At 44.3% G+C, this 23,629-nt stretch overlaps 1 protein-coding gene across 9 annotated transcripts; it reads right to left on the bottom strand.

The window, feature by feature from the left end:
• Positions 1 to 1,590: 1,590 nt before the first annotated feature.
• LOC310691965 (von Willebrand factor A domain-containing protein 5A-like) lies at positions 1,591 to 20,504 on the bottom strand. Of its 9 annotated transcripts, none has more exons than XR_014518629.1 (20): positions 20,366 to 20,504; positions 19,452 to 19,545; positions 19,014 to 19,216; positions 18,352 to 18,574; positions 17,204 to 17,376; positions 15,731 to 15,845; positions 15,435 to 15,607; positions 15,156 to 15,244; positions 14,312 to 14,456; positions 13,697 to 13,776; positions 13,504 to 13,618; positions 12,104 to 12,268; positions 11,843 to 11,946; positions 11,414 to 11,619; positions 9,326 to 9,463; positions 8,670 to 8,872; positions 5,474 to 5,616; positions 4,974 to 5,097; positions 2,064 to 3,277; positions 1,591 to 1,660 (listed from the first exon to the last, which is right to left on the bottom strand). XR_014518629.1 is itself a non-coding variant. In XM_083472282.1 (19 exons), the coding sequence occupies exons 2-19, from the start codon at positions 19,489 to 19,491 to the stop codon at positions 3,198 to 3,200; spliced, it is 2,418 nt and encodes an 805-aa protein (XP_083328408.1). In that variant the 5' UTR covers positions 19,492 to 19,545; positions 20,366 to 20,504; the 3' UTR covers positions 1,591 to 3,197. The 9 variants fall into 9 exon arrangements, 3 of the variants coding, with proteins under 3 accessions (XP_083328408.1, XP_083328406.1, XP_083328407.1); XR_014518631.1 differs by having other exon boundaries at positions 8,670 to 8,758; XR_014518626.1 differs by having other exon boundaries at positions 15,435 to 15,845.
• Between the last annotated feature and the right edge of the window lie 3,125 nt (positions 20,505 to 23,629).

Genomic DNA, 23,629 nt, shown 5'->3' with positions numbered 1-23,629 from the left:
CCACTCTCTCAACCACAGTATACACGCCGCTTCATAATATAAACTTAAATCCGGTAGGGAAAAGCCCCCTCTTTCTTTTTTATCTACCAGTACTTTCATTTTTATTCGCGGTCTTTTTCCCTGCCAGATATACCTCGCCAAGGCTCTTTGCCATTCTTTACACTGCTTTAACCCTTTAAGTACAGGGATGGTTTGGAATAAGAATAGCATTCTGGGCAGGACATTCATTTTAATAACCGCAATCCTCCCCAAGAAGGATAGTCTCATTCTCTCCCAGATTTCTAAATCTTTTTTGATATCCTTCCAGGTAGTCTCATAGTTATCCTTGTATAAGTTGATATTTTAAGGTGTAATCCACACTCCGAGATACTTCACTTTCTTTGCTATCATAATTCCCATCTTTTCTCTATCTTTTCTCTATCTTTCTCTATCATGTCTTCTTTAGTTAAATTTTTAGTTAGCATTTTGGTCTTATTCTTATTGATTTTAAGGCCTGACACAGCACCAAACTCTTCAAATTTTTGTAAGGCTTCTTTTACGCTGTATTTTGGATCCTCTAGTGTTAATACAATATCATCCGCAAAAGCTTTGATTTTGTGTTCCTTAGTTCCTACCTTGACTCCTTTAACTTCTGCTGTTTCCCTCAGTTTCTTAGTAAATACTTCCAATACTGTTATAAACAACAAAGGAGACAAGGGACATCCTTGTCTAGTCCCTTTAGATATGTCAAGGAATTCTGATGTGGTATTATTTATTACCAACTTTGCTTTTTGCTCATGAGATAGCTTCGATGCCTTTTCTGAATCTTTCTCTGAAATTGTTCTTAACCTGAAGCACCACTTTAGCTAATGGGGCCTCCTGCTGTTGTCGTGCCGCTGGAGCACGATTTCTGTTCTCATCCTGAAGCAAAGTTCTTAACCTGAAGCACTCTTTCTGGGTTAGTGGAGTCTGTAACCTGAAGCGTATGTAACCTGAAGCATATCTAACCTGAGGTACCACTGTAGTCAATTATTGAATCCAGGTCACAGGTCACAGGCTCACTCTATTCATATCTTAACTGTGCCCTTGAGACAGGATTTGTGAGTAGAGAAAATGAGGAGGCTTCCCATTTCCTTTGACCTTGCAGAGAAATATTTGAGGTCAATTTGGAAGAGACAAATGGTTTCACGACTTTTTCTGTGGGTCTCAGACATGTGGTTTATACATTTATGTATGTGCTTGCTTGGTACATTTATGAACATCTATTTTAAAATTCTTATAACATTTTTATTAACACTGTTGGAACACTTGATGACCCCACTGGCCATCTATTTTATGTGATTCCCAGGAAACCAAATTTAATATGGGTCTAGCAGAGAAATACTCAGCTAGTGTTTTCCCAGTCCTACCATTCTTGAGATTATCATTTGAGCATGCAGGCAGTGTTGGTGGCCAAGCTATTTTGATTGCTAGGCAAGGCTACTTTTTAAAAGATGTGACTATAATATTTAAAATTAACTGCCACACACACACACACAACCTTCAATCAACTCTATAATCCATTTCATATATATATTTATTCAAAATTGAACCAAGTGACACACCCAAGAATTCTCTTAAAAGCAGTTTTATTTCTTGCTCCAGCAGAATATAGCAAGCAATCAGAGAAGGCAATCAGAGGCTGAACCCTGATCCCCAATTACACAGATATAAACCATAAAGCCACAAAGATAGGTCAAACCTAGGTCAGACCAACCAGAAACCTGTTATGGTCTACCTGTCAGCCTGCCAGCAAGGCATACATTTCCTGTTTTGCACTTGTTTATAAAGGTCATGGCTAAAGACACTTTCAGTTTTTTCCTTTACTCCGTTTGTGATTTGTACCATCTCTGTCATGATGCTGAAATGCAAACTTAAGAGAGGAACAATGAGAATACGTGATCAAGTATTCCAAAAGGACTGGAGTAAATTTATATGATATATATATATGATATATATGACATTTATATGATATGAAAGATTATTGTATGCAATTAACATCACTAGCAGGGGTGCCTGAAGACTTGTAATGAAAATTTTTTTACCTTTCTATATTTATTTAAATTTTGAGCTATTTTGTAATGAGTAATTAGAATTGGAAAATGTACAAAATGCAATGATACAAATGTTAATTTTGAAGGCCTGGGGCAGGAGGGAAGAAAGTCAATAGAGTCTTAAGAGCCAGGGAGGTAAAGTAGATAATAATGCTGTGAATGTATATTATTAAATGGAAAATAAAAATTATATAAAATAATATAAAATACATGATTATGGTGTCAGCCATCTGCACAAACCTTTCTTCTTAGGATTGCTGCTCTGAAGGCAAAACAGTCCACTTTTTTCAAAGGTGTAGGGGGACCTGTCCCCTAAAAAATAGTTAATGGGACACTCAACAGATCTCTCAGCTGAGAGTTTTAAATCTTTGAACAAGACTGCTCTTAAGTCCTTGTAGACTGGACAAACCAGTAGGCAGTAGGGTAAATCCTCAGGCACATTGGCAAACTCTCTCTTCATAAGGAATCTGGTGATAGCATCCTTCAGCTTTGGCAGAGTGCATAGACTAGAACTGCAGAGCTATAAAGGCTTTTATCCATCTGAGCTTTTAAAGGTCTGGAACACTGAAGAGAAATGTGGCTTTCCACTAAAAGACATATTCAGTACCCACCTGTCCAGTATTAACTCTCAAACTATTTGCTCCCCTTTTCTGCTGACAGCATGCATTTGGATGTAGGTGGATTATAAACTATTGTTTTAATCTGCTGGAACAAACAGTATAGAGAACAGATTGTGTTCAAAATTTAGGTAGTAATTTGGGTTTCTGGTTAAAGCAGAAAAGTGGCCAAACCTGGTTTGTAATAAAATTTCATTTAAGTATTGAATGGTTGTTTATTTTGTAGTTTGTAATTCCTTTCAGTGTTGTTGGGTTGTTGTTTTTTTTGCTCCCTCACTAGCACAGCGTGCTGGCTTAAAGCACAGCAGACCAATATAAGGCATCTCCATATGAGAGGAAACTCCAGCACTTCTTGCAGTGAAGACATGGAGGAATCAGAAGGAACTGCTCAGCTCAGGGACTGACAAGAGCTTTATGAGATGGCAGCCAGCTATACTTTGGCAGGAGAAGAAAAGAAGAGTGCAGCAGAAACTCCTGTTTTAAAAAGCACAAGGCTACAGAGCCAAACTCAGATCCCAAAAGCCTCTGGGCTCACGCTGCTACCCAGCATCTCATTGCCAGCTTTCACACACTGAGCCAGCTGGGACCCTGCAGACAAACAAAGAGGCAGAGTTAGGATCTACCAGCACCAAATATCACTTTTCAGCCTGCGCCCAACTCTTTTTCCAGGGCCAATAACTGATCACTCCATCTATGTGCGATGGGGAGGAAGACAGAAGGCTGCTGTTCATTCCATCTTTTACTCATTTTTTAAAGCGAAGTCTGAGTGTGCTCCAACACATTTTTTTCCAAAGGCCTGGAAGGGGAAACCAATCGCAAATCATACAAAAGGGCAACATTTTGAAGTGCAATTAACTGAATGGCAGAAAGGCAATCAGAGACCACTGGATGGTGCAGAAATGAATATTTTTTTTTGGGGGGGGGACACTGTTCTTATTTCAAAGCACAAATGTTCCTCATAGTGATTGCAAGCAGGAAGCGCTGCCTTCTGAATTGTTTAGGCAAGATCCAAGCAGGTGTGCTCTTTGCCCTGCAAGTCACCCTCATTCTACGCTCTCCTAGTTGGAACGATAGAGGAATAACCATCTTCCCCAGCCAAAATCTGAAGAAATCTCTAATGCAGGACCTGGAGACAGTTGTGCCTCCCAGTTTAACAGACTGGAACCCCTGTGGTGAGCCAGGATTATTTTATTTTTTAATGTACACTGTAAATTGTTGGGAAAGTGGATTGGTCTGAGATCAAGTAGGGGTGGAAAAACCCCAGCACCTCAAATGAAATACAGCATAGTTTAGACTGCTGTTGGAGACTCATCTTCAAACTCCAGCCTCTGTCTAGACTCCTTCATTCTTCCTCAGCTTACTGGGATCCAGCTGCCTAAAACTTTCTGCCTCCAGGAGAGCTGGGAAGCAGAGTTCATTCTTATCAGCTTTTCCCAAAGCCCTGCTCCATCAGGCACGTTCAACCCCTAAGCAGTGCCAGCTGGTCATTATCAGAACAACAGTTTAGGAAATGGTGTCAGTTTGATTCCTCCCTTTTTCTCTCCCTGTCCCTTTCCCCCTTGTGTTGTTGTTGTTTTAAGATTGTAAGCCTGCAGGTAAGCACTGTCTCGCTTTACCTGACTGTATTTAAGTCGCACTGAAGAGTGACTTATATACAGTCACTCTTTACTGAAGAGTGGAGTAAAGGTAAAGGGACCCCTGACCGTTAGGTCCAGTCACAGACGGCTCTGGGGTTGCAGCACTCATCTCGCTTTACTGGCCAAGGGAGCCGGCGTACATCTTCCGGGTCACGTGGCCAGCATGACTAAGCCGCTTCTGGTGAACCAGAGCAGCGCACGGAAACACTGTTTACCTTCCCGCTGGAGCGGTACCTATTTATCTACTGCACTATGACATGCTTTTGAACTGCTAGATTGGCAGGAGCACGGACTAAGCAACGGGAGCTCACCCTGTCACGGGGATTCAAACTGCTGACCTTCTGATCGGCAAGCCCTAGGCTCTAAATAAATAAAAGCACAATAAGCCTATTGTGCAATTCCCTTCCAAGAGAAGTTAGACTAGCTCCCTCTTTTGTTACCTTTATTCAGACAGGCCTTTGAAAACTAAGGCGCAGGTGATGTGGAATAATGGGCTGGTTAGGACAAGCTGAACTTCCATGATTGTCTCAAAGGCATTTTTAATGCATTTTCATTATTTTTGTTTTACTGCTCGGTGTTTTAAAGTGTTTTGAAACTGGGAGAAAAAAAGGGTATAAATACATTAAGCAAACAAACAAGTTTTTCACCTGCAGTCGCCTGGAGCCAGCTGAGAGCTTTAGTTTCCAGTAATTCCCATTCATCCCTCTGGTCTATGGCACTGGAGTGGAGCCAGAGAAGGGCCAGAACAGTCGCCCATGCATCTGGAGTCACCTGGCAATATGGAGCAGGAGTCAAAAGACAGATATGCATTGAGCCCTGCTCCCTCACTGGCTCTGTACAGAAATTACATTTGACAGTTCTTAAAGAAAAACAAAACAAAGGCTGAGTGTGACCTTTCAGTACCTGGTTACAATTTGGCCACAATCTGGGAAATAAAGACATGAATCAGATGAACCATCTGCTTTTGCAGATCTACTTTCTCTCTCTCCCTCTCTCGTTGAAAGCATAAAACATGGCCATAGTGGGGGGAAAACCCACAGAAGGAACTCCGATGCAGGAGAGATTTTTAATTAATTGCTTCCAACAACCACTTTAACAGAGCTTTTATTACAAAGGACAATGCCACTGATCCTGCCACAGACCTTACCTGGGCAGGTGATTTGCTTGAGATCTCAGCCTCGCTCAGGTCTAGGATGGTGGCCAGACCAGAATCAAGTGGCCAAGAGCCATTAGCATTTTGCAGAGACACCAAGCTCAAGAGAGGCGATTCCTTCTCCTTGGGAGTGGGCTCTGCAAGGGGCAATAAAAAGAAGATAAATTAAGACAGCTCATAGCCTCCACACCACATTCAGAACTCTCCCATCTACACTATTAGCTAGATTTTCCAAAGTTCTCAATAGACAGTCATGATGATACAAAGAGTGGTACTTCCTAATATGCTCCACCTTGATCACCGAGATCCTCTGAAGAGGCATTTCTGGAGGTTCCCCATGCCCCCGAGGTTTGGTTGGACTTCCGTAGAGACTGGGTCTTCAGTGTTGCATGCTCTGCCCCACAGGACTCCCTCCCAATTTGCAGGGAGAATATATCTTTTTGGATATCTTCTGTTAACTGTACTGTTCAGACAAGTCTTCATGTATGAATCTCTTTGTTTAAACAAACTAGTATCAAAGTTTTATTGGTGTTTTTTTGTTATGGTTTATGGATATTTTAAACACTGATTTTATTATAATTAGTATGTTGTAAGCTGCCTTCATATATCTTATGACTGTGTGGATTATATATTTTTTTTAAAAAAAAATTGCTGAACCAGAAAGACTACAGCTCCCATCACCCCTGTCCTTTAGGCATGTTATCTTCCATCAGGTGACAGAGTCCCCCTTCCTGTATTTTCATATTATTGGATTCTGGAATTCTGTCAGTTCCTGTAGTGAGTTCTTCCAAAGTATTCCTCCCCCCAATAGCTTAAAAACAACAATAAAGACCCAAATCCATGTAGGAATTAGCTAGCTATATACCGTATTTTCCCGTGTATAACACCCCCCCATGTATAAGAAACCCCCTATTTTGGGGAATAAAAATTAAAAAAATGGGGGAAGACTTGTTGAGTTTTTTGGGGGGAGGGGGATGCTGAAAAATCACTCACCCGCCTGAACGCTTCCTATCAGACGCAACAGAGAAGACACCAAACGCCTGATTACTCACTACCAGCCACCTGTCGCCCGCCCAATTGCCGCTGCAACAGCGAATCCAATAAAAACCTTGCCACAGCCACCAATCACTCGCACGACCACCACTGACAATCGTCGGCTCATAGCATCAAACAATCACCCGCCCCCCCCCTGCACTACCCGTGCATAAGACAACCCCGATTTTAAAACATTAGTTTCATGTAAAAAATACTCGTCTTACACATGGAAAAGTACAGTGGTTGTGTCAGCTGAATGGAATCTGCCCTGAATAGCTGACACAAGGAAACAAAGGAAAAGGGAGAGTGATTGCAATTGAAACTCTGCTTGCCAGTTTTGCACAAGGGAAAATGCTGGAACTTTGGTCTGACACAGAGGGGCAGTTCATATATTCTAAGGGCTTGAAGTGTTAAATACTTGGGCCTGGTTTACTTGCAGGAACCAGTGCAGTTGCTGTACATTATGTTCTCGTTATGTCTAGTTTCCATCAGGAGATGGGATGCGGCACTCTGCACCAGCCGATGCTTCTCAGCCTCACAGTGTGCCCATCAAACTTAAAGCTCAAGGTTACTGAGAAAAGTGCTGTAGGACAAAGCTTATCCCTGTCAATTTACACAGGACAGTAATTAAGGCAATGGGCTTGTAGTTCACTTGGTCTCCCACTCCTGGCAGCAAAGCCTCCTTCATAAATTCACCACACATGGTGGGTGAGGTTGTACTGCACCGGAACAAACATTTACGCTGACTGAGCCTATGCATGAGTAGCTTCTTACAAGGAGACTTCCACATCATCAGGATGGGAGCCCAGGCAGGGCCGTCTCCAGCAGGGGGTGCAAGGGGCGCTCGGGCACCACACTCCTGAGGGCGCCGGGTTGGGGAGTCCGGGGCTGAGTTGGAGTCATCTGGGAATGGGAAGAGCTGTGAAATGTTCTAGGGATAAGCATTTTTGTTGTTGTGAATTCTATTGATGTTAACAACTTTATCTGACGAGTAGTACCAAAATCTCTTAACTGGTATTTGAAGCATACAGTATGTGTTAATGAGATAAAAGCAAACTAACCGTGGCTCCAATTGAGAAAATGTTTGATATACGTTGACTTTTAGTGGGTTGATTCGTTTTCCACATTGATCAACGTTTTATGACCAACAAGTTTGCTAGAGAGAGATTTTCCAAAAAAAAAAAGTCAACAACTTTGGGGGCGCTGGGCGGATCTTTGCACCCCGGCGCCACATATGCTTAAGATGGCCCTGAGCCCAGGCAGAAGCAGCAGCTTAAATATTGTGTTTATAGACGTCCATGCTAAAAAGCATTGGCATCTGAGGATGGGGTCAGCAACATAGTCCTGTTCCCTGGTTTTCATGTGAGCACCAGTACTGACATGGCACATTCAAGAGGTTTAAAGTTCTGTTTTGAAGTGCAAGCTTCTAGACCTCACAGGGTCCAAAAACCAATACCACACACACTGAAAGTTGAATTGCTGGTACCCGATTGGAAATACAGAAGGGGTTGAATAACACTACATAATTGGGGGAGGGACTTGCCTAGGATCCATGCCCACTTTGGTCTCTACTATTTCCCCCTCAATCAACCTCCCTTTCTGCCTCCATCTCCCAGTCAGAAGAACTGACAAATGCAACTCAGATTGATTTCAAATTCTCCTTGTCATTTTTGCCAATTCAGTAGAGAATGGGATAAATAAGGTTATACTTAAAAGAACATTGTAATCATATGAAATCGTTGGCATGTTTTGAATGACTCCTGCAAAGTTATACAAATCATAGATATTTTGGGTAAACTGAAGTTAGGTAATAAATAATATGCAGTTGATAAAGAAAACTTGGAACCTATGATGGAGAGATTGGAAATCATAATAGGTGGAAGGAATTTGTTAAGTATAGAACTGTATTCTTTTATGTATGTTATTTGTTTTACTGTTGACTGGTGATATTAAAATATATATATTTTTAAAAAAAATACAAGTGCAACTCAAGCCAAGCATGCAATTCAATATCCCATTCACATTATTTCAGTTACATACTTATTGCAAGTAAGACCTATGTACAAAATGAATGCATTCAGTGTTTTAACTCTTCTATGCAGAACACAAACAGATTCAAGATGGTGGCAGTGTTTTTATTACCTGAGGAATTAGCAGAGTAAGAATTTTGAATGGGAGGAGGTGATGACAGCATCAGGGAGCCATATATCATTTTCGCAGCTTGTTTGCCCTGCAATAGACCAGCTAGATCAAGGTGGAAAAGACACAGAAATCTATTGTGATTTTGTATAAGGTATAGGTCCCAGGATTCTTTGGTGGCAAATGTACTTTAGATATGTGTTTATGCAGCCATTGACTCTACAGCAAAGAGCTGCCGCCCTGCTGTCTTCTCCCTATTCTATGCCTGCCTAGGACTGCTGCTCTCAAAGCCTAGGCTGGACCTCCATGTTTTTTAAGGACCGTAGTCCTTTTAGGTGGCTTTCCCAATTGATTTGACTCCAACTTCCATCTGCCCCAGTCAGCAATGGTCACATGTACAAGTTGTAGCCCAACAACATCTGGAGAGCCAGAGAGAGTGATTTAGAAGGGAAGAGGTTTTTAAGTAGTTTATAAAAGTTTAGAATGGTCTTCTAAATGGCTCCCTTTCACAGAGATTAAGGCCAAGCCACGTCTCAAATTAACCCAGATGATTAAAAGTTAAGGGAACCAGTATTGCAGATAAGGCCTATGTACAAAATGAATGCATTCAGTGTTTTAACTCTTCTATGCAGAACATGAACAGAGTTGAGATGGTGGCAGTGTTTTTATTACCTGAGTTAACCAAGCGAGGATGTTGCATGGGAGGAGCAGAGCAGGAAACCCTTGGGTTGCAACCCGGCGTTGGCATTGGTGAAAATGACATGCCTAGAGATGCAGATTGTGCATAGCACAAAGCCATTCCAGCTTGCACTAAACCAAGGAGGAAAACACACACAAATCTAATGAGATTTTGAACAAGCTACAGGTCCCAGGATTCTTTGGAGGGAAATGTTCTTTAGGCAAATGGCGTGTATGCAGCCATTGACTCTACAGCAAAAGAACTGCCGCCTTCAGGGGTGCCAACTTGAATAAAATATATGGGGGGCCCAGGTAAGCCCAGCCCCGCATAATCAATCATATGTCATGGTGCACACAAACAATTTGAATGGCAATGCCCATCAACTTTGCAGGGGTCCAGACCCTTCAAATATTTTATTGGGGCAGGGTGAATCCCCCCAAAGCCCCTAGGAGTTGGCTCCTATGGCCGCCTTGCTATCTGCTCCCCATTCGGACTGCAGCACCCGCAGCTGGGGCTGGACCTCCATTGTTTAAAAAATACTGTAGTCCTTTCTTGGCCAGGGAGCAAGTGGCTTTCCCAATTTGTTTGACTCCAGCATCCATCTGCCTCAGTCAGCAATCGTCACATTTTCAAGTTGTAGCCCAACAACATTCAGAGGGAGGGAGGGAGGGAGGGAGGGGGAGAAAGAGCGATTTAGAAGGGAAGAGACTTTTAAGTGGCTGATAAACACATCAGCAGGGCTCAAGGAAGTTCCTTTAAAAGTCTTCTCAATGGCTTCCTTCACATAGATTAGGGTCAAGCCATCTCAAGGAAGCACAAGCCACATTCTGGACCAAGATGATTACTCCCTCCTCCTGCTCAAGATGCTAAACGTTAAGGGCACAAATAATAGAAAACCCTTCTCCAAGCACCATCTTGGCTTTCTTGGGTTGTGACCATTGAAACTCATTGATATGAAGGAAATACATTGATATTGTGACCACATATCACTCTGCTCTAGCACTTAAAGCATTATTTTACCTAGGTTAAACAAAACTTGTCAGTTCTTGCGGTCTTAACAGTTTGTTATTAAACTTTGCTTCATGAATGGATTGTTGCCTAAGACCTAGAATATCTAGAAGACCTACTAAGACAGAATGAAAATGTGAGTTATATTCACTCTTTATATAGCTCGATATAGGTAACTTCTCACCTCAAGACCCCTGGTAGTTTCCAACACTGAACTCTTAGCTCAGTTTTTTCCTAAGTAACACCCTTGCTAAGGAGTACTTATCAAAAACCTTTTCAAGTTACGTATTATTAGCAAAGCTCATGAGTTTAAAGTTATACGTAATTGTTTGAACACAGCTGAGGAAAATATTTTAAGGAGACTTTTGATGCCTTAGGATTAAAGTTCAGCTCATCATATCATCACGGCTTCTTCTCTTCTCCATTGGAAGAACTCAGAAAGATACTCTATGGATGAATTATTTTTTAAATAAAAGGTGAGTTCTGCCTCCTTAGAATTCTTGATAACCGTTTGAAATGTTCTTGTGCTCATTCAACTTCCACTATTCACTTCTGTATGTATATTATTATTTAAATATTGTTTGATATTTTGAAGCATATTAGCTTTTTCTAACGATCTTTTATGAAATATTTTGCCTTAACTATTTCTTTTCAGTGTAAAGGCTGCCAGAATCCACAATTAATCAGGCAGGTGTACTTCCCTAATGGAATAGCTAATATTGCTTCATTAGCTTGTAACTCTAATATTTAGAGAACACCAAGTGATGGAACTTTCCTAAAAGAGCCAAAAATATGTCAATTGGATCTGAAAGTTCAAGCTGGAATGTTGTAAAGGTAAGCTAAGATTTAGACAGAAACAGATTTGAAACACACACACACACACACACACACACACACACACACACACTTAGAGTGGGATACCGGATATCTCCAAATTATCTTAATGAAGGCTGAGTAAAACCAACTCCAAGTCACCCCAAAATGTCTTTTCTAGAAGGTACTGAGCAGATGCAGTGACACTGAATCCAACATGGAATCCATGGTCATTGCCAAACACATCTCCTTGAACTCACATGCATGGGGAATGTCTCGGCGGCTGAGGGGCCCTTGAAGTGCTGTGCCCAGCTCCATGTTCACTCCCACAAAGGCCGTCTGTGAGCACACCACCCCAGAGCTCAGGCTTGTCTCCAGTGCCAGGCGCTGCTTTTCTTCTCCCTTCTCCCTGGCCCCCTCCAGTTCCTTTAGGAGGGTCTGAGCCGCCAGACGGTGAACAGGAAGCCTGCAGTATGGGAAAAAGGGGGCAGCGGGGAGATAAATGCAGGGACCACTTGGCATGATGTCAACCCCTTAATATAGGCCATCCAAACCCAATCTTCCTTGACTATTGGCAAATCTGGATTGTAACTTGATGGCTTCCAAATGCTATCTGTAATTAAATAAATCGTATCACGTTTGTCCAAGGTTGGGAGGGGGGGAAGACTTACAAAATGTGACAGTACTACCTGTCAGTCTCCTGAGAACTGAGTGAGAACTTCAACGTTTCATTGAAAGTCTGGTCTTGGAACTGGTACTGAAGAACAGCAGTCCCTTCTGTGGAGCCTGAAGACTGCAGAAGAAAAGAAAGCATCAAAACTGGGAAAGGGTAAGAAGCCTTCGGAACAATACATTCTGGGATTATAAAACACCAGGACTGGCAGGTTTTGGTATTTAGGATAGGAGGGAGGGATTATTCATTGGTTAAGGTCCTGGTGGTGGTTACTTGCCTGGTCCTGCCCATGGATCTGGGCATAAATGAGGCAGCGCTGCCCCTGGAAGATGACCTGTGGGCCTGACCCCACAAGCTCAGCCTTCAGGCCAGGAGGCAAGTCCCAGCTCAGAGAAATCCTGGTCACGGCTGGCTGCAGGGCCTTCTTCAAAGACTGCAGGGCCTATGGGAAAGCAAGAATTTTGCAATGACATTAAGAGAATATCAAAGTTCCTGTTCAACTATCACTTAAAAATAAGTTTCTATGTGAGATTGTTTTGAAACTGTGTGAACACTGCTTGCAAAGGAGTCAGGAGAGGGGCTGGTGAAGATGCCATCTTGGTTTCTCCAAAAGCCACTGAACATAGAACAGAAGCCTGCTGGACAGTCTCTGAGCAACACAATGACTGGGCCACATAGGTAAAGGGACCCCTGACCGTTAGGTCCAGTCGTGACAGACTCTGGGGTTGTGGCGCTCATCTTGCTTTATTGGCCGAGGGAGCCGGCATACAGCTTCTGGGTCATGTGGCCAGCATGACTAAGCTGCTTCTGGCGAACCAGAGCAGCGCACGGAAATGCCGTTTACCTTCCCTCCGGAGCGGTACCTATTTATCTACCTGCACTTTTACATGCTTTCGAACTGCTAGGTTGGCAGGAGCAGGGACCGAGCAACGGGAGCTCACCCTGTCGCAGGGATTCGAACCGCCGACCTTCTGACTGGCAAGTCCTAGACTCTGTGGTTTAACCCACAGCGCCACCCGCATTCCCGTGCCACATAGGGGGCACTAAAAAAGATTGGAATTCATAAGCAGATGATGTGTGCTATGAGAAACTGAAGTGTGTGTTTTTTTGTCAAGCAGAAACATGCAAATATAGGCACTTCCAGACTTGCTATTTCCCAGGTAGGATTCCACAGGACACTGGAAGATTCAGATTCTGCAACTGAAGCTTCCTCCTCAAAAGATAAGACTTTCTGCAGAATGGGAAGCAACAGGAAAATGCACCGGAAAGTGTGAAATAACCCTTGCTTGATACAACGTCATCTAACCTCCCTATAAACAGAGGAGGAATCCTCAATAAGCCAGGCAATCATGAAGGCAACCAATGTTTCTTTCCAGCGAAGTGGTTTAAAATGTCCCATAAAGAAAGCGTAGCTATTGGGCACTACTAGCAATGCAAGGTTTCCATATGCAGTTCAGGAGAAGTGTAGAAGGGTGAGCCAAATGATCAATCTTAGGGTGCAGTCCTTATGTATTATGGTTTCATGGATCTTTTCCAAAACTTAGTGGTTGTGCTGCGTGGGAGAGCTGGGATTCCATGCTCTGATGGATTGTCAGGGGGCTCCTGGCAGTTTACCCACAGCTCAGGAGAAACTGGTGGAGACCAGGAGAAGAGGAATGTGGAGCTCCTGAGCCTCACCTTGGCCTGCATGCGCTCCTTGCCTGTGATGAATTCAGCACTTCCTCCGGCCGCACGGGCAATTCCTTTGATGAGGGCTGTGGAGGCCCCTTCGCCAATGCCAAAGGAGAAGCACCTGTCAGGGAAAGAGGAGGTGAACCTAGGCCAGGTGCAGAAAGCTGTGAGATTAAGGTTTCCCTCTCCCATGCCTTACCTGTGGGAGCTGCTGTGATGTTGAACTTCAGCAATGACCTTATCTGTATTAGACACCTCTCCATCCGTGAACACAAAGAGCTAGAGAGAGAGAGAGGGAGGGAGAACAGAGAGGTATCAAAACCTATCCTATTTCCCCTTTGAAGTCCATTTGCAGGCCCCAATTGCATTCAAACCCCACATATAAATGGGGGAAATGCCTATCCTAGTGGTGGTGCAATTGTATAAAGTGTGTGAGGGAGTGGAAGACTGACTCTTTAATTCCTCCATACCGTGCAAGCTAACGTAAATGGCAGGAGATTGACATGTGGGGGGCCTCTCTTCTTTGACATCCATTTGCAGGCATTCATTGTCCATCTGCAAACAGACGAAATTGGCCCCAATAACTGTTCCCCTTCCCACTTCCAAAGGGAGGTCTCAACTCAAGTATCTTCCATGGGGTTGTACATTTTTCTATTTATTCAAAATAATTTTAGACTGCTCTGTATCCTCATGGACATCAGGGTGTTATGTAGAAAAAGCACAATGCACATAACTTAAAACCTTCACAAAAAACACCAACTTCATGTTTGTTCCACCACTCTTTGCAGGTCACTAAAAACCCTACTCTTGATACCTGGCGAGGATATCCTTCCCGGCACGGCTGGCTGTAAATGGCCTTCAGTGGCCGCAGAATCTCTGTACCCCCCAGATCGGCTTGCAGCTCCTTCACCCGTTGGAGGGACTTGGACATGGTCTCCTGGGTGTATTCTACACTCTGCCTGTAGAGAGTTTCAGAGAGTCAAGGAAGTAAAGGACCTATTTTCCTCCCAAGCTCAGCCAATTCCCCATCAGGCTATTTTGTAAACCTCCCACAACATTCCACGTTTCCACTAGGACCACCCTTTTATTATTTGTTACATGGTCTAATTGCTCCCCTAAAACTCATCCAGTCAGATTCAAACTTCTCCTCTTCTCATCATTCGGTGCTCAGAATGCGCGAAGCCACATCAAGGATAGAAAAAGCCTATGTTTACTGTGCAGGTAACAAGGAGGAAAGGGTAATAGCAGAACAAATAAGGGAAGAGGAGGTGAGAAATGTTTAGGGGTCCAGAATGTGCCTTGCAGGAGATGCTGGGAAGCTAGCTTGTGAAAATACCCCATCTAGCTTGGACAGATCTTCTAACTCCTTGGGTCAAATCTCTTGACACTTTTAAAAACCCTTCCATTTCATTGACCTATAAAAGCAAGGGTGAGGAACCTTTGGCCTTCCAGATGTTGATGAACTACAAGTCCCGACAGCCCTAGCAGGCAATGATCCAAGAGGCAGGGATTATGGAGCTGTAGTTCAGCAACATCTGAAGATAAAGAAGTGTGTTCAGATTCCTGTGTCAACCATTGCCAGTGATACAGCATAGGAGCAAATGGAGGAGCAGAGAAGTAATGAGTCTGACAACACTGGACACTCTTTTGACACTCACGGGTAGAATGAGTCATGGGTCGATCCAAATCCATAGATGTTGAAGTAACTTCCCAGAGGGAGACTCTTCAGCAAGAAAATCAGGGTTTCCTGAAATGTGGGGTTGGGGAGGGGGGAGAGAAAAGCAGGAATCACCCTAGGTGCCCCAGCCCAACCTCTAGCATTTATTTCAACATTACGGGCCCAGCCTCCTTCAAGGAACCATTCACCTGCAGTCTTCAATTACCCTCCCTTCTACCACTCCATCCTATTCTTCAAAACAGGTTTGCCCCTTGGGTACCTTGGCACTCTGAATCCGCGTTGGGGAATCAGGGTTCCGATCGGTCCAGGAACCCATGCTTCCAGAGCGGTCCAGCAGGAAGAGAAATTCTCCAGTTGCCTTCTGGCCTGGTTTGGGGGCAGGGACACTGGGGTACAGGGTGAGCAGGAGTGCTGGGTCCCCCATCAGAGAGCCTGTGCAATGCGGGAGGAAAGGAGATCCATGAGGCATTTTCACCCAAGGCAGCACCCTTTCACCTCCCAGTACCCTTTTGAGTTTCTGCCCCCATGTCCTCCATTGCCTTAGGCTTTGCTCACCTGGGGCAGCCCCAGGCTTCCCAGCCTCTAGGAGGGTGCTGGGCTTGTGAACATCCTCATAATATATCAGCAGCTCCACGTCTTGGTCGAACTGGTGCCCTTCGGCCAAGGAGACCTTTGGTGTTAGAAGGAAAAGCAGAGTTTGAATGCGGAGCTCTGTTCCTATTCCTCCCAAAGATGTTTATGTGTGTAACACTTTCGAAAACGTTGCTATGGAATTTGGCCATTTATTCCAAAACTGTGCAAAATGAGAGAATTCTAGGTTGTGCCATTTGATTCAATAACAGGCAGCAAAATAAATGATCAACTGCAGGACCTCCCCTGCCAAATGTAGAACCTGAGATACTGAGAGAAGCTCTCTTGGGTCCCAATAGCTCACAGTTAGTCGATATTATTAAAATGTGCCCTTAGAGTAAGCATATCCGCATTATTACTGATCAAAAGGAAAGGATTTGAGGCCAAAACCAAACCCTACTGTTTGGTTTTACATGACTGGTTTTATTTGTAAACCAATAGCCAAAGGTGACAAAGAGTCATATTCAAGCTGCAGGGTAGCAAGAGATTTTAAAAAACCTTCCCGCCCCCCACAGTCCATCTTTTAGTGGGGTAGCATCCACACTTTGGAACTCCCTATGTATTGACATCAGGCAGGCTCCTTCGCCATATGCTTTTGGACACCTGCTGAAAACATTTCTGCATAGGCAAGCCTATCCATGAATGTAGAGTACTGACATATGTTTTAATCAATTTTTAAATCCCTGGTTTTAACTATTCCTGAATGTTTTAAATAGCTGTTTTTTAAACTTTGCTAGTGGTAATTTTATCGCTGCTTTCCCTTTCGCAAACCGCTTTGAGTGTGTGTTTATTTTAATTTTACAATCAAGTGGCATATAAATTCTGTGAAATATAAACAAACAAACAGTGGCCTCAATAGAAATCCTGCCCCTAGGCTGCCTATTCGTAGTGGGAGGGCGGCTCCCACCTGCCCTTGTTACCAGTAATGCCCAGCATGGGAGTGGGATTCTGGTAGAGGCAACAGAGTTAAAACTCTCCTCTCCCATACCAAAGCCAAGATCCAGCTTGCCCCCTTCACCTTATTTGTTCAACCAGCCAAGCAAGGCCAATATACCTCTGTGTACAGGGTGGTATATAAATTCAATAAATAATAATAAATATAATACCTGGTGGCTATTCACAGTGGAAGGACAGCTCCCCTCTCACAAACTGCAAGCATGGGGAGGGAGATTCCAAACAGGACTGTAGGGGTCGCAAGAGTCAAATGCTCCTCTTCCCAAGCCATGGCCCCAATCTAGCTTACTCTTCCCTTTCCAGTTATTTGTTTACAAAAGAAAGCAAATAGCACGTCTATGTCGGCCATTAGACCTAGGCACAGATTTTGGGATGTGTGTGCAACTTCAAATGGAGAATGACAAATACACCCCTTTTCAGAAGCTGTTCCTTTCACTATTGTACCTGGGCAATTGTACGGTCTTCTGCCCTGTAGTGCAAAGGCTCAAGGGTGCATTTGGACTCCACACGGTTGATGCCATAAGGCGACTCCAGCGTAGCACTGAGGCAGAGGGTGTAAGGAAGCTGCCCCTTGGGCACTCGTGGTATGCTCTTGGTGACATTGCCCCCTTCTGAACCTGTACATGAGAGAGCGAGAGAATCATAGAACCACAGAATTGTAAAATACCATGAGAATCATCTCATCTGACTCCCTGCAATGCAGGAATGCTCAGCTGTGCCATATGGGGATTGAAACCGCAACCTTGGTGTTATCAGCACCATGCTCTAACCAACTGAGCTATCCAGCACACCATGGTTATTGAACACAGTGGGCAAGCTCTCATGAGGAGGAAGACACTGTAACACAACCCCATGTGGGAGGAAGAATTAGGCTGTTGGAGGCGAAGGCACCATGAAACAGTAATGTACAACACGCCACCCTCAATCCCCAGGCAATTACCCAGGGTTTGAGTTTCCTGTTGGAAATGAGACACAGTGGGGACTGTCGTGTCTTATGATATGTGGTTTTATTTACACATATATACAACCTGAGTCTGGACGGAGCAAAATCCCAGCGCTCACATCCCAAGAGGGTCCTGCTCCTTCTATTGCTGCAGCCGCCAATTCAAAGAGAAATCAGCCCTGCTCTCGGGGTCCTTTCTTGAGGCTGCCTCATGTCAGCCCACATGGCTTCAGCCCCCCTCCATCTTACCAGAAACCCTTGCCAAAAAATGCAGCCAACCCTCCTTTCACTTACATCACCCCTTCTAACAAGCACACTTATGGCACTTCTCCAATTGAGTTAATGTCACAAAATACCTTCCTGGGCCTTTCCAGCAGAAAAGAGGAACCTAGGAACTGTTTCTTTTAGTATTTTATTTGTGTCAGCTGATAAGTCGGACAAACCCAATTCAAAGCTCCTTCCTGGGCAATTTGGTAGGATGGGAGTAAATAATCTATTTTGCTCTTCTCTGTAAAGGTTGCACATATGAAATGAGCATGCATTAATGATTCTGTTGCTCCAAATCCACAGAGCTTAGGTATAACAAAACAGCATTGCAAGAGGCTTGTATGTGGGGCTAGTTAGTGTGTTTGGGGGTGCAGGAGCTTACCCTGAGGTGCATAGCGGGGGTTGAGGACAGCGGGCAGGACAAAGCGGATGGCCCCGTCGGACTCCGGAGCCAAGGCCTGGACATAGGAGAGCTTCAGCGTGGCCTCCCCATCCGGAGGGAGGTTACCCAGGCTGCAGGTGAAAATGTCACTGGTGTTTTCTTCTCTTTCAAGCAGGAAAGCCTGCCGGCGTTCACTCAAGGCATCCTCATATTCCTGCTCTGCCTGCATTGGGTGGTGAAGAGAAGAGAAGAACATCAGGAGTGAGGAAGGCAAGGACACAGGCAGGTGTGGTCCCAAGAAAGGATTCCCATTTTAAAAACAGCTGTCAACCAATTGGTTACTTACCAGCGAAGCTTCCATGCTTTTGTAATTTTACCTTGTGAAAGTAAATTATAAGCACTGTAGTATCTACACTGTGACTTTAGAATTCATGCATTAGGTTAAAATTACACCAAGCTGCAGCAGAAGAGGCCAGGAAGCCAGGCTCCCCACTACAGCAACTGGGTGTTGTTAGGCACTCTTTCTTTTAAGCACAACATGTGAGCTTCTTGACACAAAATCTGCTTGTAGGCACAGAGTCCTCTCTAGGGAAGTCTCCGCCTCCCTTCTCAAACAGGCCACCCAATGCCAAAGGCCCCGATTCTCCTCAGACCTTCCATACCTGTTTCTTCTCTCGGATCTGGGCCTCAATCCGCGTCCCACCAATCAGGCCCTCGAAGGCATACACGGCGGCTTCATCATCCAGAGGGAAGACAAACACCACCTCCACTGGGGACTTCTCCTCATTGTGGTAGCGAAGCTCAGACACCACGTCAGCCACAAAGCCTCGGACCACCACATCCACAGAGATGCTCTTCAAGGGCACTGGGGCAAGGAGAGAACAAGGAAGGCTCAATGTATGGCCCTGTGTACACTTTGGAGAAACCATCTCCAGTCATCTTGGCTCCCCACTGCTAGGCCTGCCAGTTACTTAGGACCTCCCAACCTACACGGTTACATACCATAAACAAGAAAGCTATATTTTGGCAATTTATAGCAGTATGTGGCTTATTGCCATTTTGCACTCACTTAGCTGAATAACCGTATGCAGGTAACTTACCAGGTTCCCGAGAGTTTGTGACAAGGCCACAGACAGTCATGGCCAACAGCAATAGTCTTTGCCGAGGAATTGGTTTCCCAGAGATTCACCCCAACTGCAGAAAACAGAGATTAATTTTTGGCTAGAGGGGAACCATACGTAGAACAACTCTGTATTTTATTTTCCTTTGATTTAATGGAAATGGTAACCCCCACTTATTCGTATGAAATATTGTTCCCATTTAAAATAATACTGTTTACCCAACATTATTACACAATTGCTCTTATAAGGATATTTGTTTGTCATTGTTTTCTGTTTCATCTCTGAATGCGGAAGAATGAGGGGATGCTAAAATGACAGATGGAAGGAAGGTGAGATTTGAAGCCAGGTTTAACCAATCTTCTCTCAGCCCATGCCTCTCCCTATACTCCCCACCCCAATTTCTGGCAGCCAATCTCACTTGACATGAAAAAGTTTGCTGAGCATGGGTAGGCAAACTAAGGCCTGTGGGCCGGATCCGGCCCAATCACCTTCTAAATTCGGCCCGCGGATGGTCTGAGAAACAGTGTGTTTTTACATGAGTAGAATGTGTGCTTTTATTTAAAATGCATCTCTGGGTTATTTGTGGGGCATAGGATTTTGTTCATTCTCCTCCCCTAAATATAGTCCGGCACCCCACAAGGTCTGAGGGACAGTGGACCGGCCCCCTGCTGAAAAAGTTTGCTGACCCCTGTTCTACCCAGAGGGACCAAAGGTGAGGGGAGGAGGGAAGCAAAGGGGGATTTTGCTCCCCAACAGATCAGACGCAAATAGTTAAGGTAACGGGGATCTCTAGTTGGGGGTGAAGTTTTGTTTACGAGAGAGAGAGCGATCCTATGAGTGGGCTGTAGAGAGGAGCCCACTCATAAATCATTTGCTGTAGATCATTTTCTTACCTCAAAGCGTCCCCAAAACTCGACGTCCTTCCCCCCTCGCCTTGCTCTGCAAACAGCGGAGCAAAAGCGAAAGTGAACCTTTTTGAGCAGAATGCAGAGGGACTTCCCGTTACTCCCGCCTCCAGCCAGGGAGGGTCCACAAATTCCTTACTGGACACTGGTGCTTCTATTTTTCCATTGCATCTTTGGGTACAGGTGGAATATGAACTGAAATATTACATAGATATTAACACACACACACATGCCGTACCACTTTTAGCACTAACTGAGGGTTAGTAGTCCTATTTTAGACATAATAAAGGGCTTTAGCCACACTTTTCTTTTGCCCCACTCTTTCCAGACAGACACTGTATGTCAGAGGGGCTCCCCCCCGGAAAACCGGCTCTTTCAAGCTGAATCGGAGCAAAGGAAAAGAGCACTGGGACAAAGAGCTTTAAATCGCAGATCATGGATGGAAAAATCAGAGGAAAGGTAAACGTGGATAAGCCCAAAGATGGTTCCTTTTATGAGTGCTAGGCTCCAGATTGTTACTGAACCCTTTTGGCCTATTTTTCTGCCTGTCTTGTCTTGCTGCTGTATGGAAAAACACATGAATCTTATCTGACCTTTGAAAAGTTTGTGAGTAAACATATTTTAACGTGTGTTCTCTTTCTATGCTACCTGTAAGGGAAAGTGGGAAACTTTGGAATAAAATTAGAAGTGGCTATTTTAAAGTTCTAAAAGCCTATATTTTCACACTTAACTTTGCTGCATGTTTTGTAATTTTAAATCTCTGCTGGGGCTCTCTCACCAAAGAGTATATGCCCCAATTGATCCCAGCATCCAGGGAATTATGTTTTAGTCTTTAAGCAAAGTGTCAAAAATACCACATTATAAGTCACTGTTTGTTTTATTGCACTGAATTTTATAATATGTTTTGAAATGTTGCTAGCCACCTGGAATCCCAGTTTGGGAGAAATGTGGAATATAAATATATTAAATTAACAAATAAACAAGTCTCTCGCCTGCAGTTGCCTGGAGTCAGCTGAGAGCTTTAGCTTCCATAACTTCCACTCATCCCTCTGGCCTGTGGCCCTGGAGTGGAGCCAGAGAAGGGCCAGAACTGTCGCCCACGCAGCCGGCAATTTGGAGTGGGAGTCAAAGAGAGAGAGACATGTATTAAGCCCTGCTCCCCCACTGGCTCTGTACACTTGGCAGTTCTTAAAGGAAAATAAAACAATGGTTGAATGCAACATTTCAATACCTGAACCGTGGTTACAATTTACCACAATCCGGGAAATAAAGCCATGGTTTGATGTGGGTCTGCAGACCATTACTGCTCATTCCAGCATTATTTCCATAGAGGAAGTTATAGTGAGGACAGTTTCTCCAGCCTTCCTGCTTATAAAATGAGAAGCAGGCTTCTACTGCACCCTGGATGCTAGGTGCTAACTCCCTGGGGCCCTGGGTGCCTGAGCACCAACGAAATTCCCCATAAATTTCAGGGCTAGGGCCATGCATGCTGCATAGCACCCATGAAACCGGGCACCCACAGTCACAAGACCAAGCTGACACACTTGACTGCATCTTATTCTGCATGCCCTGCACAGAGAGGACTTTGCCTGGCAGTTGAAACTCTGTGGTTTCATGAGAGTGTATAGAATCTTAAACTTGGCTTAAGGCACAAAACCATTGTTAGAACTATGCAGTAACACCCCACCCGTGTCCAGAGTAGGTGAAGAGAGACCAAAGACAGACATTTCCATCCACCGACACAGAATTAGAAATACAATGCCACTGATTGTGCCAGAAACCTTACCTGGGCAGGTGTTTTTGGCTTGATATCTCAGCCTCATTCAGGCCTAGGATGCTGGCCAGGAGGACAGAACCAAGTGGCCAAGAGCCATTATTAGCATTTTGCATAGACACCAGGCTCAAAAGTGGTGATTCCTGTTCTGCAAGGGTTAGTAAAAATAAAATGAATTAAGACAGCTTGCAGCCTCCACACTGCATTCAGAACCCATCCATCTAAATTATTAGCTAGCATTTTCTCTCTGGGCCTCCTTTTTTTCGTTCTTAGCACAGTATCCTATCTGCCATTCTCTTTCCCAGTCGACTATTTCTTGTTCAATCTTTTCAAAGCTCTCAATAGACAGGCATTGATCAGACTACAGCTCAGCAGTAGGCCCCACACCCTACCTGTCAGGCGATGACTGGTGCTCTGGGCCATTAAAGTTGGGAAGCAATAGTTACTAGTTAAGTTATGCAACTCTTTACGACATGGCATGGTGACCATTGCTTTTTAGAAAACACAAAATGAACTACAATTAATGTTAGCTAAAAGGCTGCATAGCTTAACGCATAAAGACAAATTGCCACGTATATGCCCTTGTGTAACTTGGTTTTGCAATTCTGTCACTTGCTGCAGTGAGTTCTTCCAAAGTATTAATCCTCCCCTCAATAAAAGAGCTTTGAAAAAGGAATCAACAGATCAAAAAGGAACTAGCTAGCTATTTAATTGTGTCAGCTGAATGGAATCTGCGCTGAATAGGTGACACAAGGAAACAAAGGAAAAGGGGGAGTGATTGCAATTTAAACTCTGCTTGCCAGTTTTGCAGAAGCACCCCTGCTGGCGTGGGGGGGGGTATGCTGGGGCTTGGGTCTGATTCAGATGTGCAGTTCATAAGGGCTTGATGGGCTGGAGAGCTTGCAGGAACCAGTGCAGTTGCAGTGCGTACTATTCTCATTATGTTTCTTTTCCACCAGAAGATAGGATGTGGCACTCTGCACCAGCAGAGGCTTCTCAGCTCTGTACTAAGGCAGCGTCACAGTGTGTCACAGACTTAAAGTCACAGACTTAAAGCTGGGTGGTGCTTTCCTCATTTCTCTGGCAGGACAAGCGTATCCCTATCCCTCAATTTGCATAGGGCTATCATTCTCTGCATCTCTCTCCCTATTTGTCACCTTATTACCACCTGACAGATTAGCCCTCTTCATCATGTGATGGGATGCTCTTACTTTGGGTGAGACTGTGTTGGACTGATGAAGCCTATATATTAATAGCTGCTTACCCATAGGCTTCCATGCAGTCAAGACTCCCAGCTGCAGAAGAGCTCCAGTTACATGGGAGACCACACATAAACAGCTGCTGGATGCATGGGGAGAAAGATTGACACTGGGATTTGCTGCCCCTGGTGGACCCTGCCAACTGAGGTGGTTGCCTCGCCTTGCCTCATGGGCGAGCTGACCCTGCTGTAGGGCATCTTAAAGATTTTTACAAAAAGA

Source organism: Podarcis liolepis (genome assembly GCF_965112155.1).
Source record: "Podarcis liolepis genome assembly, chromosome: 13".
Classification (NCBI taxonomy): domain Eukaryota; kingdom Metazoa; phylum Chordata; class Lepidosauria; order Squamata; family Lacertidae; genus Podarcis; species Podarcis liolepis.
This window is presented reverse-complemented; position numbering and strand designations above follow the sequence as displayed.

Excerpts from the sequence above, each read along its gene's own strand:
- LOC310691965 (XM_083472280.1), bottom strand. The coding sequence starts at position 19,491 with ATGACTGTCTGTGGCCTTGTCACAAACTCTCGGGAACCTG. Across the intron at positions 13,619-13,696 it reads CATCACAGCAGCTCCCACAG|GTGCTTCTCCTTTGGCATTG; the intron begins GTAAGGCATGGG and ends TTTCCCTGACAG. Across the intron at positions 12,269-13,503 it reads AGGAGCGCATGCAGGCCAAG|GCCCTGCAGTCTTTGAAGAA; the intron begins GTGAGGCTCAGG and ends GCTTTCCCATAG.